This window comes from Siphateles boraxobius, unplaced genomic scaffold (genome assembly GCF_051911475.1).
Source record: "Siphateles boraxobius isolate OS27281-9 unplaced genomic scaffold, OSU_SipBor_1 226, whole genome shotgun sequence".
Taxonomy (NCBI): domain Eukaryota; kingdom Metazoa; phylum Chordata; class Actinopteri; order Cypriniformes; family Leuciscidae; genus Siphateles; species Siphateles boraxobius.
The window spans coordinates 29,721-51,229 of NW_027508840.1; the positions used below are offsets into that span (position 1 = coordinate 29,721).

At 42.2% G+C, this 21,509-nt stretch overlaps 1 protein-coding gene across 14 annotated transcripts in view; it reads right to left on the reverse strand.

Moving 5' to 3' along the window:
• Positions 1-21,509, reverse strand: part of LOC143747549 (uncharacterized) — a 177,955-nt gene that overhangs the window by 7,545 nt on the left and 148,901 nt on the right. For 10 of the 14 annotated variants that reach the window (XM_077240363.1, XM_077240370.1, XM_077240372.1 and 7 more), the window contains 7 exons: positions 11,909-12,188; positions 11,630-11,766; positions 11,517-11,543; positions 10,401-10,680; positions 10,083-10,219; positions 9,970-10,002; positions 9,416-9,857 (listed from right to left, as the gene is read on the reverse strand). In XM_077240363.1, the coding sequence (XP_077096478.1) occupies positions 9,598-9,857; positions 9,970-10,002; positions 10,083-10,219; positions 10,401-10,680; positions 11,517-11,543; positions 11,630-11,766; positions 11,909-12,188 (1,154 nt within the window). In that variant the 3' untranslated portion in view covers positions 9,416-9,597. Of the gene's footprint in view, positions 1-9,415; positions 9,858-9,969; positions 10,003-10,082; positions 10,220-10,400; positions 10,681-11,516; positions 11,544-11,629; positions 11,767-11,908; positions 12,189-21,509 lie in introns of those variants that run through there. The other 4 variants (XM_077240362.1, XM_077240365.1, XM_077240369.1 and 1 more) reach the window with 4 other exon arrangements.

Consider the following 21,509-nt stretch of genomic DNA (forward strand, 5'->3'; position numbering starts at 1 on the left):
CAGCCTCAACCCCAACTTTCTGATATGAGCGAGAACGACATCTCGATGCCGAACCGCCATCTGCTCTGTCTGAGCTAAAATCAACCAATCGTCGATGTAATTGAGGATACGAATGCCCTGAAGCCTCATGGGCACTAAAGCTGCATCCATGCATTTAGTGAAAGTGCGGGGAGATAAAGCTAGGCCAAATGGAAGAACCTTGTACTGGTACGCCTCGCCCCCGAAGGCGAATCTCAGGAACTTCCTGTGTTGTGGAAGGATGGAAACGTGGAAGTGCGCGTCCTTTAGATCTATCGTGACAAACCAGTCCTCGGATCTGATTTGTGACACGATCTGCTTGATAGTGAGCATCTTGAATTTTACCTTCCCTACCGAGCGATTCAACAGGCGCAGATCTAAAATTGGACGCAACCCCCCATCCTTCTTTGGAACGATGAAATATCGGCTGTAAAAACCTGACTCCAAACTGGGAGGAGGAACCCGTTTTATAGCCTCCTTTTGAAGGGGCGCTTTCACCTCTTGTTCCATTACCAGAGCCTGCTCGGGGCCCACCACTGTGGGCAGAACCCCTCTGAATTTAGGTGGACGACACCTGAATTGGATAGCATAGCCCTTTTTTACTGTGTGCAGAACCCACTGAGATATTTTTGGAAGGCTTTTCCACTCTGCCAGAAATACTACTAAGGGTACCAGTCTCTCGAGACTGGCCTCTGGTGTAACTTGAGCAGCAAACACAGCGCCCTGTAACGGCGCACCGGCAGGGAACGACTGGCTTAACTGCTCTGAGACCCCCCTCAGAGGGGGCGAGCGTCCCTCGGGAAAGCGCTTGCTGGGACCGTCTGTGCCCCGGCATGAAGGCGGGGTTGGCAGAACGGGCCCCTGAGGGCACCGAGGAAGAGCGGGCACCGTGTAATGCGGTGAACACCTCTCTCCCACGGCAGGGACCACCCTCAGCATCCTGACGCCTGTGGCGTCATGACTTCTTCTTGGCCGAAGCCTTCTTGGCCATAATAACTGTCCTCAGATCAGTTTTGCCAGAAGACTTCGGCTGGGAGTGCCGCGTCTGGTCCCACTGTTTGGAAGGGGGAGCGCGAGACGCGACACTCTGCTTCTGTTGCGCCCTATGTGAGGAGCTGACTGACGGCCTGGACTGCTCCCGCCCAGCAGTACCGGGGACATGAATTTTAAGAGGCATAAATTTCTGGAACGCTGCCGACTGTTTTTTCTCTTCCTGAAATCTATCTATGACGGTATTTACTGAGTCACCAAACAGACCATGAGGAGAAAGCGTAGCGTCCAAAAGAAAAGCTTTGTCTTTTTCTTTCATGCCAGAGAGATTCAACCATAGATGTCTCTCTGCGGCCACCAGGGCTGCCATAGTACGGCCCATTAGCTTGGCCGACTCCTTGGTGGCGCGCAGAGATAAATCTGCAGCCTGACGCAGTTCGCGAACTACATCAGTGCTGACCTCTTGACTGTCACTCACGTCCTTTAATAAGTCAGCCTGGTATGCCTGCAAGATGGACATCGTAAGCTGATGTACTTCTAAGAGGCTTAGAGGGTAAAAGTGGTGCTTTAAAAGAAGATGCAGCTTCAGCAGAAAGATGACTCGCAAGCGCTTCTTCCACTTTGGGCATCGCCCCATAACCATGAGATTTAGCCCCCACAATATTTGAATAAGTGGAAGTTTGAGGGCTAAAAACACGATAAGAGACCGGCTTTTTCCAAGATCTCGAAACCTCTGTGTGAAGATCAGGGAAGAAGGGCAAGCACCGGCGTGGAGGTTGAGAACGGGAAGGCAAAAATCTTTCATCTAATTTAGATTTTTCTCTAGACTCCTGCCTAACAGCTGGCCACTCAATGCTTAATTTAGAAACAGCACGAGTGAGCACCTCCATAAGCTCCTCACTTTCGGGAGAACGAGATGGCGAATCATCGATATCTCCCGCATCCAGACTAACAACATCCAGCTCCACGGAACTGGATAGTTGCAGTACTGGGGCCTCAGTTCGGGGGGAAGAAACCGCAGAGCGTGCTTCCGAACCCGAGACTGAGGCACTGGATCTAACAGGTAAGGGCTGAGATAGGGCAAAGCCCGTCTCAAGCCCCGCTGTTAGATCCATCTGCGATCCCCACGAATGACGTCGCCGCTCAGCCTCGGCAGAAGCGGGACCCGATCCGCGGGGATCGCGAACCGAACCACTCTCCTCAAAGAGTGATCGGTGGGAGCGTAGCGTTCTAAGATGCAAACGCTCGCAATGCTCACAATCAGCCCCCTCTAGAGCTGACTGGGCATGCTGCACCCCCAAACAAACAACACATAGGCTGTGTGTATCCCCGCCCGTTAAATAGCGCGAGCAGGGAGGAACACACTTCCTAAACTGTTGTTCGCTCGCCATTGTCTCTCAATATAATATATATATATATATATATATATAGTTTTTTGAAATAGTGAAACTCCTGCTTAGAGACAGACAAAAACACTTGAGACAGATCCACATATAGCGCTTACTGAAGGCATAGAAGCTGTCGCGCTTGTGTTTTGGGGGTGCTTTATAGTTTCCTGGTCGATGACGTCACCCGCCTATGACGTTCCGTCTCTCCATTGGACTGATTCCATACGTGCTTCATGACGCACACACGCAGGGGCGTTCCCACAGCTTGACGTAGCTCGAGTTCCCTTGAAAGGTAACTAATTGAATGTATAGTGATATAAAAAAATGGATGACTTGTAACTTCCTATTTCTAAATTCAGAGAAAACAGAGCATTTAATTATCGGTCCAAAAACCTCAACATGTACGGTCTAACACTAGTCAGTCGGTCATAGAGCGATAGAGATTTAAAAACAACAGCTGTTGGCCAGAGTGCTGTACAAAGTGTAAACAAGTATCCATAAAACATAAAACCACAGATTAAAAAAATGCACAAAACAATGCAATACCACTACAGCCACTTATGACCATAAGCAGCAGTAAATAAGTGGGTTTTAAGCAACGATTTAAAATCACGGTATGTAGGTGCAGTCTTTATATGAGATGGCAGACTGTTCCACAGCTGAGGAGCGGCCACTGAAAATGCACGATCTCCTTTTAACTGTAGACATGTCCTTGGAACAGTCAGCTGTAGACTACTGGTTGACCTGAGGTTTCTTAAAAACATTATGGTGGGACGAAAGGAGATCAGAGATGTATGGAGGACCCAGTCCAATCCCTTATAAACAAACAACAGTGTTTTTAACTCAACACGATGTTTAACGGGAAGCCAATGGAGAGAGAACAATACTGGTGAAATATGTTCTCTTTTCCTTGTCCCTGTCAACAATCTAACAGCAGCATTATGGACTAGTTGAAGACATATAGAAGGGACTGTGAGACACCGAAGTATAATACATTACAGTTGTGAGGGTGGATTTCCTGCAGGGGTTCAAGCTGCAAGACTGCCGAATGACTAAAGAAACGTTGTCAGCAAGATGGAAGAAAACTGTACGTTTCTTGTCTATTCCACCCACTGCCACTTATACCAACGACGGAAATAAGCGCAGTTACAATAGCTTAATATGTGGGAGAGCGTTGCTATAGACCCCTTCCCGGTTGACGTCACAGGAGAATTCGCTGTTCGCAGTGCGCATGTCGGGGTCAGAAAGTTCATTCATCCCATTGAATTGTGTGTTAACCAGATAATCTCTCGTCACGAAAAAAATGTCTACTTGTTGCGTCGTGGACTGTGAAAATAGCACCAGTTGATGAGTCAAGTTTTTCAGGATTCTGGCAGGATCTCATCCGTAAAAAATAAATTAAAAAATAGACGACATATGTGGCTGCCTAGCTATTAAACAAATAAACGGGCGGACTGGGACAGTGCAACGATCAAAGAGGCTCGTGTTTTTACTGTCACTTGTTTTATTTATTTATTTAAGCTAAGTCTGGGTGGAGGGCTCCGAGCTCGGAATTTCTGCCCGAACCCAGAGTACTCCCCCCCAAAAAGCAAGAAGAGAAAAAGGACAGCCTCCAGACTATAACCCCCCAAAGATGCAGCGAATTTGGTGGGCTGGCGTTTCGATAAGCTTGGTCGCTTGAACGGGCTATCTCCATGCCGTTTAACAGGTGAGTCCTGCCGACCGAAGGACGGGGAGTGGCGGGGCTCGAAAAAACGGCTGGGCGGGAGGGCTCGTGTAGCTTTTGACCTGAACGGTTCTACCGCGTCAGGATATTGGGCTTTACCGGCCGCTTGCTAGGTGGAATGCCGGCTGGGCAGAAAAGATAGATACGTGTCGAGTCCGCTGAGAGACCAAAGCTCGCTGGACGGAAAGAGGTAGATACGTGCTGTCCGCTGAGAGACCAATGCTCGCTGGACGGAGGTAATGGAAAGATAGATGCATGCTGTGTCCGCTGGGAGACCAGTGCTCGCTGGACGGGAGAGAGTAGGGATAAGGTACGTCCGCTGGGAGACCAATGCTCGCTGGACGGGAGAAAGTAGAGATAGGTATATAGTATGACCGCTGGGAGATCAATACTCGCTGGACGGGAGAGAGTAGAGATGGGTACATAGAAAGTCCGCTGGGAGACTAAAGCTCGCTGGACGGGAGAGATTAGGGATAAGGTACGTCCGCTGGGAGACTAAAGCTCGCTGGACGGGAGAGAGTAGGGATAAGGTACGTCCGCTGGGAGACCAATGCTCGCTGGACGGGAGAAAGTAGAGATAGGTATATAGTATGACCGCTGGGGGACCAATGCTCACTGGACGGGAGAGAGTAGAGATAAGGTACGTCCGCTGGGAGACCAATGCTCGCTGGACGGGAGAAAGTAGAGATAGGTATATAGCATGACCGCTGGGAGACCAATGCTGTCTGGACGGGAGAGAGTAGGGATAAGGTACGTCCGCTGGGAGACCAATGCTCGCTGGACGGGAGAAAGTAGAGATAGGTATATAGTATGACCGCTGGGAGACCAATGCTCGCTGGACGGGAGAGAGTAGAGATAAGTACATGGTCTGTCCGCTGGGAGACCAATGCTCGCTGGACGGAAAAGAGTAGAGATAGATATGTGCAAAGTCCGCTGGGAGATCAAGCTTGCTGGATGGAAAAACAGGGAAGAGATAGATGCATGCTGCGTCCGCTGGGAGACCAATCCTCGCTGGACGGAAAGCGGAATAAAGGAAGACATGCTGCGTCCGCTGGGAGACCCATCCTCGCTGGACGGAAAGCGGAATAAAGGAAGACATGCTGCGTCCGCTGGGAGACCAATCCTCGCTGGATGGAAAGCGGAAAAAAGGAAGACATGCTGCGTCCGCTGGGAGACTAAGGCTCGCTGGACGAGAATTTAAAAAAAAAAAATGTTTTAATCAATGATGGTTTGGTGGGCTTTTTTGATGTGGTACTGGTTGGTCCTTATGTAGTTTTGAAAAGGATCTGAGGACCATCTGCCGAGAGCTTGGATCTGCTGCTGGGAGAGACCTTTTTGAGCTGCTGAGGTTGCTGCCCCGATACGGAAAGAGTGGCTTGAGAAGTTTTTTGGCTGGGATGCCTGATTGTTGGAGAACGGATTTGAGGTGACTCTGGAACCAGAAGCGTGTCACAGGTTTGTTGGAGTCATCTATGAATAGGGGTTCAAGATGGGATTTAACCTGAGAAGTTCTCCATTGAAGATACGCCAAAAGGACTGGTATGGTTGGATTGGTGATGAGAGGTTGAAAATGTAAATGAAATGGCCCTTCCTGGTTTGATCTGTCTTGCTTTGTTTAATCAAATATGAGATTGTTTCGCTATCTAGAACTGATAAGTGTGAGATGGTGGGGTGGGTTTTTGGGTCGAATTTGTAAGTGATAGCGAGTTCCGAACATCTAAGAAAACCGAAAAAAGCTAAGATAAACATGGCGTCTAGTGTGCAGGCAGTATGGAGGGACTGGTAGCCTGTGCGGAGGATGTAAATACATTTTGTAAGAATATCTAGTGTTATAGGTTGTCTGGAGTCGGGACGGGTTGGCTGAGATCGTTGGATCTCTTTGATCAAGGAGGGAGGTTTGTGAATTGTTTATCTCCGGGGAGGGGGCGCCGTACATCAATTTGTGGAAGAACTGAATGCCGCTCAGGTAACCTTTGATGGACCCGACTTGGAGGCCCTTGATGCTATTAACGTAGGAGATAAATGAAGTGATTGAAAGGAGAGAAAAGTCTGGAAATGGTATATTATAAGATAAGTGGAATGCTTTAAAACATCTCCAAGCCGTCACGTAGGATTGGAGGGTTCTGGGAGAGACTGCCTGGAGGATGATGTCGAGTGATGCGTCGAGGAGAGGTTTTAGCGGGTGTGTTAAGGGAATATCAGTTCTGAAAATCGAGGAACAGGAGTTGGGAATTGGTCCGCCTCTGGAGCCAGCGTCCTGAATTTCTGAGAGGATCTGCGCACGGATGCTGTGGGACACTGGAGGCGGTTCCATGGCGGCGGCATTAGGCGGGATGGGCATCGGTGTTGCTGTAAAAAGAGAATGTTGGGATTTAAGGCCTATTTATACTTCTGCGTCGAGTGTACGGCGTAGTGTACTGCGTAGGCTAAGCACGTAGGCGACGCCGTCGTGAGCATTTATACTTCTGCGTTTAGGTCTGCGTTGCTCTGCAGTACAGCGCCGAAACGCTAGTTGGCGGCGGAGGGTTTAAATGTTCCACTGTGTTTAGATTCCTCGCGACTGTTTTCAGTTCAGGTTACTACAAGCAATGGCGACTGAAAGAGAGCGGATCATGTTGGAGTTGGAGCTTATCGAGGTGGAAAAGCAGTTAATTTTTAGTTTTTTTAACAGTTTAGCTGTACTTAGAATTTAAAAATGGCGGGCGGTGCAGAAGAACACGCCGGAAATGCGTAGGAGGAAACAAGATGCTACCAAGCCGACCAATCACAGATCTTGCGGTCCGCGTCGTCGCGACGTGTAGTTACATTTTTGAGGAGGTGCGCGTCAGATTACGGCAAAGAGTATGGTACGCATCTGTGCGTATGCTACGCCGTACCTACTGCGCGCACCCGACGCAGAAGTATAAATTGGCCTTTAGTTTGGAGGGAAGAGCTGGGAAGGGTGTGAGCCTGGGCTGCGGATGTCGGCGGCGGCCTCACGCCCTCTAGATGATAAGGAAAGGAAGGAAAGGAGGGATGAAAGTGAGAAGTGTAGGCTTGTGCTGCGAGCGGAGGCTGGTTTGTGCTTGTTTGCACTACTGTAGCTGCAGGGCACTGAAAAGGGGAGGAGTTAGGAATTGTTGGGCAGACCTGTTGAAAGGCTTGGGCGTGTGCAGCTAGCGGAGGTAGCTTCGCGCTAGTGTCTGCGACAGGGGCTGGAGGCCGCTGAAAAGAAAAGGGTTAGAAAACATGGAAGGATATGGCTGAGGGGCTGAAAAGAGGCCGCTGGGCCCAGCTGCAGCCGCCGCTGCTGCGGCATAGTCCCTGATGACATGCTGAGCCGTGTTGGGATATGGCTGTGGTCTTGCCTCAGTGAACTCTGCTTCTGCCTAAGCTTGCTGGAGGCCTTTTGCGGTGGCTTAATGGACGAAGAGAACCGGATCTTGTGCGAGTGGAATACGATGGTGTTGTCTGAGGCGAATTCTGGGCCCTGCGGGCTCTGCTTTGCGCGTTCCTGGTCTTTGAAGCTGGTGAAGGCCTTGGAGAAAGGTTAGTTGGTAGAAGAGACACGTAGAGATTGTACAGTTCTGCTTTGTTCATTTTACGCGAGAACTGTACATCAGAATTAATCGGTGCTTGCTTCAATCCTACGACGGTCCATTTACCGATAGGTGGAATCGTCGGAATGGCCGAACGGTAGGAGGAAGCTGGGGAGAAAGTTGGAAGTCTCGCTGGGGACGGTGAAGACTGGCCTCGGTGTCTTGGCGAGCGCGGAGATGTTCGGGCTGGCATGCGGCCACGAGACGAAGCCTGGGGCACAGGTGCGATGTCAGGAGTTATCCCAGGTTCGGCAAACTGTGGCGGATCCATATGGACGTTTGCTTCCTCGTCAGATGAAACGTTTTGAGACATAGCAGTAAGAAGGTAAGCCAAGATGCTGATAAACTGTCAAGGAACAACGGTGGGTTCTGCTGTTATTTATCCTATCCTGAGGATAAACCTATCCACCTAAAAACTGATGTGCATCTGCATAGAAACAAGAAAAAGTGCATCTGTACACAGACAACAAAATATATTCAAGAAATACAACAGAACACATGTGAAACGACAGTTCACTAGTCGACACTTGGCGTTTGCAAAGAAAACAGTCAGATGTCAGCCTATATCGCTATATAAAACCGTCTGGACATGCCCACACACTACGTAATTATAAGAATAGCTAGCGATTTGTAGGCTCTTAGTTTTTCGCATGTGTAAACACTCGGCTTGTCCACCAGATAGTTGTATATGGCGGGCCAGTGAATATCTGGCCACTTGCTAACGTCGTCTACCCATTCTGTTAGGAGCTCGGGATCAGGCAGACAATCGCCATTAGCTAAAACAAGATTATTATTATATTTTGCCCGTTCTTGCGGTGGCAAAGACACAATATGCCGGTCTATTAGTCGCACCATTAGCCGTGCCGTTTTTCTGACCCCATGTTGCGTGCGCACCCAACCTAGGCTTTCGATGTTTACAAACATTGAAGGGGTCTATTGAGAGTGACAATATTGTATTGCAATAGGTAGTACTTCAAATATCAAATCAAAACAAGTTACCACATTATTTGGAATTGAAAAGATTTAATGACAAAATATGGTTATGGTTACACTTAAAATAGTTACAAAATAGCTGTATGAGATTATGATAAAAGCTTATATAATTAATTGAATTGTACCCAGCATGTATGTAAAATGTTACCTGAGAGAGAGAGAGAGAGAGAGAGAGAGAGAGAGAGAGAGAGAGAGAGAGCAGAGGAGGTAAAGAGAGAGAGAGAGAGAGCAGAGGAGGTAAAGAGAGAGAGAGAGAGAGAGAGAGAGAGAGAGCAGAGGAGGTAAAGAGAGAGAGAGAGAGAGAGAGAGAGAGAGAGAGAGAGAGAGAGCAGAGGAGGTAAAGAGAGAGAGTCCCAAGAGGGACCCAGAGAATCAGAGCGCCAGAGCATAAAAGATAGAGAGTAACAGTTTCAATCTTCTTTTATCCTTTCCCTGACCATGTGACTAAAACACATGCGAGACATTCAAACTGACCAATCAGATAATTACACTTCCCCCAATGTTCTTAAGGTGTGACAATTCACAGACCCCCGAAGTACACACATCTGGGCCTACAGGCCTTGATCACCATCAGCCCCTCTGTGTCTGAAAGAAGGGGTGGAACACAATAAAGCATATGTCTTTGTTCATTTCAAATGTCATGAATTATTTTCAATCCTACATGATCAAGATCAGCCTTTCAGGGTTTACTGTGCGATAATAACTGTGTTGGTATACATTACTTTCAATGTTCAATGTTCAATTAATTTATAAAGCACATATTAATACAACAAAAGTTGACCACAGTACTGTAAATAGGATAAAATAGCAATCATGAAATCACAATTAAATTCTAAACATGGCCACAGACACCTCACAATCTAAGCGGCGTCAATAATAATCTATTACACCACTAGCACAGCACTCATGAACGATCAAACGCCAGAATGTAAAAGTAAGTTTTTAAGTGTCGTTTAAACTCAGTAAGAGAGGAACGTTCCCTGATATAATGGGGTAGAGTATTCCACAGCCTGGTGGCAGCCGCTGCAAAGGAGCGGTCTCCTCTCATTCTCCTGTGCGTGCGCGGGACTACCAAGAGATTTAATGATTCAGAACGAAATGCTCTTTTTGGTTTATTCAGCTGGATTAGATCAGCTATATATGTCGGAGCAATGCCATGTAGTGCTTTAAAAACAAAGAAAAGACATTATATCTTATTGGTTATCAAATGTTCAGTAAGAATATTTTGTTATATTATGTGTTACTGACAACATTCAAAGTAATGAAGAACACTCACTTGGAAAACCCGTGTACGTTGGTGTGTACTTTTCTGTTAATAAAATAATAACAGTTATACACACATTAATAAGAACAAATTCTACCACAGAGTCTCTTCTCTCAGTCCCTCACCTGCAAACACCTCGACTTCACACAGTGTGAGATATTCATTGCGCCCAGGAATATAAACGTTCACATATCGGCCCTTAATAGGCTTGAACTCAAATGTTTTTGTCTCTCCAGCTGGGATGGACACAACAGTTGCAGCCCTGTGAAGACACAGAGTAACAGAGAAATAGAAAGAGACGCATCAAAACTGCATGAAGAATATCAAATATACTTCTGTCAAAGGCAAGTTTTTATATTAAAAGGATTTATTCGAAGTAATGTTATCTTATTTACAAATTTTCTAACCACTTGTGTAAGTATTAAGAGAGAGACAATACTTACAGCTCATTATTGTTGCCATTATTATCCAGGCTGTTGCCGATACGGATCTCAGCTCCATTTATCCTCTCTGCAACAGCATCTCCACGATTAGTGATACTAACCCTGGTTACCTTGTAGACTTCCAGCAAGTCAACTCTCCACCAGGGGTCTCTGTCCCCATTAGTGTGACTGCATGACCCATGACCCCAATCTGAATCCCTGTTTCCATCCACAGCTCTTTGAGCTTCTCCTCCACCGTATGTGGAAGACTGGACAGCTGTGGCTCCAACAGCAAGATTCCCTGTTTAACATAAAATAATAAACAATAACTTTTCTTTTTCTTTTTTTTACTTTAATGTGCTAAAGTAGGATCCCAATATTATGGGCAAAATAATGCTAAGCTATGTAATCCAAATGATTATTACACGGCTCTCTAGAATACTTGAATCTGATTGGTCAGTCGTGACATTCTGAGGTCTGATATTTCCAGATAATGACATCATCAACAGCAACGCTGTATAACACACACTCATCCGGCTTTCTGGAGCCGGCCTTTCTTTAATGTTTCTTGTATCACACTGTGAACCCGCTCTCTCTCGTTTCATACAAACACAACTGGTGCCAGTTGCGTCTCTGTTATAGTTATTGATTGTATTGAAATATTATGATTGTATTGAAGTATTTTTAGTATTGAGACTCTGTAGTGTTCATCTTGTTGCCCAAATGATTGTTTTGCACAATTTAATGGATAGATAATAAACAGGCAAGAATTTAAAACAGTTTAATCTTAAATCAATATGTCCATGTAATTATTAATTTGGTGTACATGACTGTACATTATCCCTTAAATGTTTGTCTTGTTTGAACTTGTTTGTTTGTCTTGCTAGGATTTTTTTTTCCTCACAGAAGCTTTGCATTTATTAAAAGTGCATTTATTTATTAGTAGCCATGTAATCATACGGGGTCCTGATCAGCCTTTCAGGGTTTACTTTGCGATAACAACTGTGTTGATTCACATTATCCCTTATTGGTTATCAAATGTTCAGTAAGAATCTGATATGTAAGAATATATTCAGAAAGAATATTATTTTATATTATGTGTTACTGACAACATTCAAAGTAATGAAGAACACTCACTTGGAACCAAAGCGTGCGTTGATGTGTCTGTTAATAAAATATTAACAGTTATTCACACATTAATAAGAACATAATCAAATTCTATCAACAAGTCTTCTCTCACTGTCCCTTACCCCCAAACACCTCGACCTCACACAGTACGAGATATTCATTGCGCCCAGGAATAATAATGTTGACATATCGTCCATTAATAGGCTTGAACTCAAATGTTTTTGTGACTCCAGCTGGGATGGACTCAACAGTTGCAGCCCTGTGAAGACACAGAGTCATAGAGAAATATTAAATATACTTCTGTCAAAGTTCAAATTAAAAGGATTTATTCAAAGTAATTTGATCTTATTTACTAATTTTCTAACCACTTGTGTAAGTATTAAGAGAGAGACAATACTTACAGCTCATTATTGTTGCCATTATTTTCCAGGCTGTTGCCGATACGGATCTGAGCACCATTTATCCTCTCTGCAACAGCATCTCCACAATTAGAGATACTAACCCTGGTTACCTTGTAGACTTTCCCCAAGTCAACTCTCCACCAGGGGTCTCTGTCCCCATTAGTGTGACTGCATGACCCATGACCCCAATCTGAATCCCTGTTTCCATCGACAGCTCTTTGAGCTTCTCCTCCACCGTATGTGGTAGACTGGACAGCTGTGGCTCCAACAGCAAGATTCCCTGTTTAACATAAAATAAACAATAACTTTACTTTCTTTACTTTAATGTGCTAAAGTATAATAACAATATAATGGGCAAAATTAAACTAAGCTATGTAATCCAAAGCATTATTACACGGTGTAAGGCCGTCTAACTCGATCCAATGGCGGTATTCGAATTAGCGGTGAAGGTCTCTGCGTATTACTGTCTTTTCTCGCGGCAAAGTATTTTTGGTTAAACGCAATACATTTTCTCATATGTATTTTCTCGTTATTTCATCTGACTCCATAAATGAAAAAGGTTTTAATGATATCTGTGCATCATTAAATGTGAGCAAATGTTTTACTATTCTTTTAAACTCTTGAATGAAAATAATGTCAAAGTCAATTAGAATAATCAAATATCACAATTTAATATGTCAGGTAAATGTATCATTACAATTTCATAATCAATTCAAGGATAATCAATGCAAAACATCAAATGCTCTAGAACAAAGAGGAAAAATGTTTACCCGACAAAGACATACATGAATGCTGAGTCACGGCGTCCCTCAGCATTCACGGGCTGATCTGAGATACAGAAAGGCCCCGAGCTCTCGCTGCGTTTCATTATATACCCAGACCTCATTTCAAATCTAAACATCATCCACAGTGGAAATTTACCTGTAAGTCACCATTTGCTAGCAGTGGAAAATTAGCATTCAGTCAAATGGTCAGAAGGTGTTAACTCAAAGACACAGGGTGTGGAATATATTTCTAAACTTCCTAAGAACTATATTAACTTCTGGTTTACTTCTTTGGGAATGACATTTGTACCAGTCGCACTGAGACATTTCAAATAATACCAAACATGTATAAAACTCGATGATAATCATTCACATTAAACCATTTAGATTCTTGTGTGAGTTTGGGAGATCTCTGCCAGGATGAAGAATGGGGGAGAGAAATGTAGATTAGGATGAGGGAGGTGAGACCTTCGTCTCAATAGTGCATGAGGGGGAGTTCAAATGTTAATTTCCTCTGTTTTCTCAGAGAGTGGCCCTCTCTTAAAGTCTTTCCAGTTTGTCCAGTCTTACAACGGCTCTCTGGAATACTTGATTCTGATTGGTCGTGACATTCTGATATTTCCAGAGAATGACGTCATCAACAGCAACGCTGTCTAACACACACTCATCCGGGTTTCCCTCACAAATACCAGATAACTAACAAAATGAGAGTAATTACCTTTAAGTTAATTCATAGGATTAATCCAGATAAGTGTTCTCTCAAAAGACTTAAGAGTGATAATTTTTGGTTTTCATGAATGTGAAAAGAAAAGTGATATTTATTGTATAAACCTTATTTTTCTTTTAGCTAAATTTCACATTCACAAGTGTACATTTTCTAAATGCAATCCTCTTTTTTAAGATTTAAACTTGAAATGAAACTGTATTTTTAATCTATTGAGCTTTTAAAAAAAATAAAAGCTATAAGAACAGTGGCTGTGTTTAAGGACTTGGCACTAAGCGATTGGGGGTTCGGTGTCTTGGGTCGTGGGTAATGGTGAGAATGGAAGAGAAGAGAGCGCTGTTCATTCACTCCCTCTTACATTTACAACACCTGTACTGAGACTGAGAAATCCCGCTGTTCTGCTGACTGGTTTAGCCTAGCTCCATTCATTTCATTTATTTATTCACTTTATTTATTTATTGTTCCTTTTATTTTATTGGCTAAAAATTAAATCGATAGGCTAATTATAAATCATGGATTCGCTAGTGCTGTCTGCAGAGCTATTAACCTCATCTCTAGCGAAGGGCTTCTGCAATCTGCACACAAAAAATAAACTTCTGTCAGGAGTGGCTCTTCTGTCAGGACCACTATCGTCAAATACGATTGACAATTAGCATACAGTTTGGATTGGCGGTATGGTTCCGTTCTGAACTCCCTGCGCATCCATGAAGCCTAGCATAGATAAGAGCAGGAGAGCAGCAATAACCCTCCTTAGGGTAACAGAACAGAACCAACATTAATGTATGCAGATATCATTAATTCAAGATTTTAAAGTACAACATAATTTGAGAATTTATTCCGATTCAAGGGAATCAGAATGCCAAATCCTGACTGGACAGGTGGAGCTGGGGAGGGAGGAGAGAAATCAGCTCCTGAAGAACGCATATCAGCTGGAAACACTGAAGGAGCTTATATATGTAAACAGTGATAGGCGTCGTATTCCTATAGTATAGCAGGGTTGCCAACTCTCACGCATCTGGTGTGACACTCACGTCTTCAGCATCAATCTCAGGCTCTCACGCACACGCAAGAAATGTCACCCCAAAATCCATTTTTCTCCCCTCTCAATCCGTTAATTTTCTGTTGATGACTAGACTAGACCACAGCGTATTAATGACAGGAGAGGAGTTTAAAGTAATACTGTGTAGTTTTTCCACCTTCATAATATATTTCCAAGACCCTTGTGATGGTACATCGTAGGGGTGTGCCATATCATACCGTCCACGATAATACCGGTATACATTTTTACATGATAAAAAAAGTGTCATATCGCGATATCAATGATATAGCGACGCAATGACGTATGGCGCAATTACGTTCCCTAGCACGCACAACAACAACACCTGTGTGAGCGCGAGAGCAGCCTGTCAGCCTCCGATGACGATTTAGCAATTTCACAAACAGCTTGAGTGTTCAGCGGGGCTGCCGACGCGCGTCTTCTCTCGCGCGCGTTTAGGAGTCGGGACATGACTGCACAATCTCTTGCACAATCGGGCCATCAGTGCATCGTAACTAAAGTTTATAATTTTCAAGTCTTCTTAATTCTTATCAGTTTCAACATTCAAGCGGCTTTAAACTATCCAGTAAGCTACTCGCGCACTCTCTGAGAGAGTTGCACTGCGTGCATACATAGAGTGCAGCTCGCGAGAAACTTCAGTAATTCTTCGCGGATTATATCGCTTTAATGGGGGGAAAAACACAAAATTGTGTCAAACTTCCGGTCTTGGTAAGTATACTCATAAACACAGTCGGTTATGTATAAAACGCATGTGATAGTGTGACAGACAGTATAATGAAAACAGCAATGGATCCGTGCACTAGCTGTAAAAGTGACAGCAGCCATAGGCTATGCGTCTGTCATTAATGTTGTCGTCAAAACAACAAAAGATAGCTTTAATTGTAATGAATGAGAATTATTAGCCTATGTATTTAATTTAATCAGGAAACAGAACTAATAGACTGTGTTATTTTACATTTGATTACTTTATTATGTTTCTGTAGTATTTCTGAATACTGGTGTTAGACCTACACACATTTAACATTTAATTCAAAGATTGAAATCAAGCTTCCTTGTGTTGTGTAAACTCTTAACAACAAACATTTAGGTGAGATAAACATAAGAAAATTTTCAACAACAACAAAAATTTTTTTTATATCGTCATAAATATCATCATCGCAAATATTCTTGAAATATCGTGATAGAATTTTGAGGCTATATCGCCCACCCCTAGTACATCGACTTAAAGGGATATGTGTGGCTATTTGTCCATAAACTTAAACAAAAACAAATAATAACAAACTTCTCAAATGGCCACTTGAGGCTACGTCATGGTTAGGCTTTACGCAGGTTCAGAGGTACCAAAGCAAAGTGATGTCCATAACAAGATTGAGTTTGAGGAGGTTTATTCACACACATAAGCAAGCTCACAGACATTTCTGCTGCCTCTCTCACGCTGGTAAAAAACCATATGCCCTCGTGCCTGAAGTACCTCCCACCTTGACCTACTTATGCAAATGAACATAACACCATGTGACCAATAAACGACAATACAAGTAAAGCATAAATACAAAATAAACCAAATTAACTTTAACGAGAAAAGAAAATAAATAAATTAAGCTATAAATTAACTTAAGCCCAAAATAAACAAAAATAAAAATATAGCTCCAACAGGATAGTTCACCCAAAAATGAAAATTAAGTCAGTAATTACTCACCCTCATGCTGTACCAACCCCGTAAGACCTTCGTTCATCTTCGGAACACAAATGAAGATATTTTTGATTAAATCTGAGAGGTGGATCACTGCTGCATAGGCTTCTTAAGGGATTGAAACTTGACGGCCCAGAAAGTCATTGAAGAAAATGTTTAAATATTCCATGTGACTACAGTGGCTCAACTATAAGTTTATCAAGCGACGAGAATACTTTTTGTGCGGGAAAAAAACCATAAATAACGACTTTATTCGACTATTCCTTTTCTCGAGAACTGAACAAGAAGTATTAGAAGAAGAACGTCTTCTTCTCAGTTCTCGCGCATGCGTCGTGGAAATCTCTTGAACTCTCGTCTCAGGCCCACAAGGAAGAAAAGGAATAGTCGAATAAAGTCGTTATTTATGTTTGTTTTTCTGCACAAAAAGTATTCTCGTCACTTGATAAACTTATAGTTGAGCCACTGTAGTCACTTGGAATATTTAAACATTTTCTTCAATGACTTTCTGGGCCGTCAGGTTTCAATCCCTTAGGAAGCCTATGCAGCAGTGATCCAGCTCTCAGATTTAATCAAAAATATCTTCATTTGTGTTCCGAAGATGAACGAAGGTCTTACGGGGTTGGTACAGCATGAGGGTGAGTAATTAATGACTTAATTTTCATTTTTGGGTGAACTATCCCTTTACAATAGGTTAAAAGACGCATCTGCCATAGCCGGATGTGGTCTGTATCGCTTTTGCTGGCACTATGTAACAGTAACAAAAACTAAGAAGACAAAGGTTTTGTCAGAGGAGACTCGGAAGAGGAAAACGGTGAGTGATCAAGTAAAAGGCTGGACAAGAATCAACAGAGATTGCTAATGTGACGTCATGGTGACGAACGCAAAGCATTTTGGGAATCCGCGGCACAAACAGACGGCGCCAGACTTGATTGCATGCATGGAGGGAAGAACCAGCAGTGTTCAAGAATCAAGATTCCGTCTACCTGCTGTGTTATAAACTTAAATAGTCGTTCTCACGATAGAAGTGGCATAAAGCTTAAGAACGGATCAATATATTTGTTTTTCTTAATTTTAATTAACCATAACTTATTCTCATCTGAATGATAAATAATTGATTTATTTGATATAATTGATATAATTGATAAGTAATTAATTATTAATTGATAAAATAATACTACCATTAAATTAACTTGATTTTCTTTTTTAATCAATGTAGAATATATAACTGCTCTGAGGACAAGAAATGAAAACTAATGCGATATGATGAATGATCAAAAGATGTAACCCACAGACTGTTTTGAAATGGGTTTGGATAAATACGTTTTGCTTTTAAAACTGTGTGTTTGGTTGGGTGACAGTTGTAGGTAACAGTTTGACAAGAAAGAGTTTATAGTGTGACAAATGACGGAGTATAAAACATATGTTTTTTATGTTTCCACTGTTCGATCACGCATCTCTCACACACACACACACACAAACACGCACGCACGCAGGCACACGGTTCGATCGCGCCCGCATCGAACACAATAAAAACTGTATAAAAAGCAAACAATGTCATTATTTAGTTTTTCTTCGTTTGTGATGTCTTTCATAAAATCATGCATACCTTGTCTGTGGCCATTGTCTATTCCAAAGCCGGTGCTGATGAACAGCGCGCGTGCGACAGTATAGGCGGGGCAGGCTAAATTATTTACGACAGCAGTAATGGACAATTCCGCTTCCAAACTGTAGGGCGACCGCAGAGGAAAAGTTACTTGGTGTTGCTTTAAGGCCCACAGCTGTAACTTTTGTCTACAACGCTCTCACTGCAGTATTCTCTGATCGTTGATTCGCTGAAAACCTTGCATCTGATACGTCAGTTGCGTGTGAAAAGTTCAGAGAGGTTCGGAGTCACTGATGCGCGTTTGAAAGTTTGGATGACAATCAAGAGCAGATAATAAAATGGTGTGCTTTGTCACTACAGACGTAGCCTTGCCTAATCAGTCTGTGTGCCGAGAGTACAGACTTCAACTAGTTGCAAACGTTGTCTGACATGCGTTATGTCGGATGCTGAGCGAACCTTTTCAGTTATTGGCCTAAACACAACTGATACCAGGAACAGACTGTACTTGATGGAACCCTGTCATCAATCATGACGCAATCTTGAACAGTCTTTTGTAGTGACGCAGGCCAAACGGCCACTGCATACAACAGGTGTTTTGTGGTTTTCTGGGGAGGTGGAGTAACTATTATGTGTCCCTTTTGTTTTGAGATTTCTCATTGTTTTGTATGTTGTTTTAGATGTTTGTTACTTAGTCACCTCTATCTTTATTTATTTTTTATAGTGCAATCAATAAATTAATTGTACATTTTGAAAAAGCGTTTCCATTCTTAATTTTGTTTTTTGCATAAATCATATAGGCCTACTAAGTAAACAAGAACTGACATTTTTAAAATTAGGCCAACACTAAAAATTCTCTGCGCGCGCACTGACAATTTACAGAGTCTCACTCCAGCCAAAAACCCTGCTATAGAAGTGGATCAGCTGAGAGTCACTGATGCAAGCTTGACTAACGTGACCTGCCAGAACTGAAGCTATGTGCATTTCTCAAAAATGCACTTGACATGAACGCGCAACAAGTACGCGCTGAAGTGCTGAAAAGTCCATTACTCAGCACTGTTACCTCATTACATCCTATATCTTTTGGCGTGATAATATTTACCTGACCATAAGATGATTCAAGTTTATTTTAATCTACGATGAGGCTGTCGTTGAAACGGAGGTAAAAATTGAGCAACTGAGTCTAAATGCGGAGGTGCGGATACAGAGAGAACTTAGAAAAAGTGAGATTATAACGTTGGCAGAGAATTGTTTTAAAATTTACATTTTTTTTGGTAAATACAGACATAGTTTAAAAGAATTTGTGTCTTCTCGGGTCCATTTTGAAAAATGCAGATTTTAAATTAGGCTACCCGAGAGAGACCCGAGGCGACACCGAACCCGACCCGAGGCGCTCGTCGAATGTTTGACCGAACCGGCTCGGGTCGGACCTCGGGTTTTCGGATCCAAGTGACCCATGAAGACCTCTATAGAGGTATAGTATAGTATACTGTAGCGTTCGTCTTGTTGGCCGAATGGTTATTTTTTTTACACTGTTATGGATTCTAAGATAATAAATCGGTAAGAATTTAAAACTGTTTAATCACAAATCAATAATTGATTTGTGATTAAACAGTTTTAAATTCTTACCGATTTATTATCTTAGAATCCATAACAGTGTAAAAAAAATAACCATTCGGCCAACAAGACGAACGCTACAGTATACTATACTATACTATACCTCTATTACATGTCCATGTAATTATTTAATTTGACATAGGCTACATGTTTGTCTTGTTTGAATTTGTTCGTTTGTCTTGCTAGGAATATTTTTTCAGAGAGAGCCGGCCAGAGCACAGCATAATAAGTAGCCATGCGGTTCACTTGGAGGGCGGGGGCAAAAGCGGCGGGTTATTCAGTATGGATATACACACAGACAATGACACGCCACGCCCCTACTGCATGCTAGAATCTCCGAAAACAAGCCGATTTCAACCTCAAAATGTTAGCTTTTAAATATACCAATACTGCTATCTCAAACATGGAGAGGCTTCTTCGTGATTTCAATTAACAGATTCTCCAAAAAATTGAAAATCACCAATTTTGAAAAAAAACTCTTCTTTCTCATTTTGCTCGAAAGTTGTGCTGCCGACTTGTGTCCCTGGTTTCTGTGACGGGTCACAATATGTCCATGTAATTTAATTTGACATAGGCTACATGTTTGTCTTGTTTGAATTTGTTGGTTTGTCTTGCTAGGAATATTTTTTCGCCACGGAAAATTTGCATTTATTACAACAAGTGAGCTAATAAAATATTTAAATCAAGCCAAATTTTCAAATCAAGCCTATTTTTTGAGTCCAAAATTATTTATTTGTGGCTAGCCGTGGGTTATTTTGCGATAACTGTCTTGATGTAGGCTAGACATTATCCTTTAAATGTTCAGTAAGGATATTATTTGTGTTATTGTGTGTTACTGACAACATTCAAATTTGTGAAGAACACTCACTTGGAACACAAGAGCACGATGGTGTTTTTGGTGATGAGTCTGTTAATATAATAACAGTTAAACACACATTAATAAATACAAAAACAAAGCCTTCATAAATAAATAACAGATTTTTGATTACTATATTTCAGCATGTAATTTTAATAAATCAATCTGATTATAATATGTAATGATACACAATGATTAGTATTTTTAAATCCATGAATTTGTACTTGTATTATTTTAAACGTACCTTGGGAATCAGCGACACACATCCCAGTAAAAAGTGTTAGAAACAAAACCACACGCATGTCCATCCTGATATAAGATATAACAACACATCTCATATCAGCATATGAAGGAATCATTTTCAATTTCTCATCCTCATTTAAACAAGGAAACATATATTGGTATTGTAATGATAAATATGTATATGCTCGGAGTCGGAGAGGATGACAGCCAAACTAGCTGCAAAATATGAATAGCATAATATTTGTTTGCCATCTTCACATATTCTTTATTGTATATAATTGTAATGAATTATAGCCTAATTAATATAAAGGAAAGAGATGTATTAGCTAGCTACTGTTCCTCTTCTGTATGTTTATTTGTTTATTTTTTTTCTAGACCAATGGTGCAAAAGGGAGAGCGCGCGAAACTTGTCACTTAAAGCGAAACACTGTGTTTGAGACTCGTCTCAGATTCAATCAGTTGTAGTTTCGTTCTCGTGTTTGCCGAAAAATATCCAAAACATTTGTGAGAAAATATTCTACAAGTGTGCAAATCTCATTGGATGAATTCTCATTCTGATTTGCGGATGTGCAACATTTCTCCGTGACTTCACGGGTGTGTGAATGCGTTTTGCACCATATTCCCTGCAGCAACAGTAGCATAAATGTGATCGTAGGAGTTTCTTAATTTGTGATTTGTAGATTAGGATTTGTGCACCTGTAATGAAGATTTTGATAAGGTGTAACTTGTGTTTGTGGGAGAGAGACAAAATCTACAAGTTTGCAAGTCTTAAAACATTTCTCTCTGTGACTTAAAATGTACTGATACACATGTGGCTACTCTCTACAAATTCCACTGTCAGTGTTCAGTTGATTTGCACCAAAAACACCTTCATACTAACGGACGTCTCCAGTTCACAGACAGAACAACATCCATGAAAGCGCATACACATTAAACTCACCTGAATTTCATCAATGTATCAACCTCAGTCACAGAAGACCTTCACAATTCAGCAATGTTTAGTTTTTAAACAAACAAATTTTAATACATATGGAATTGATAATATTTCTA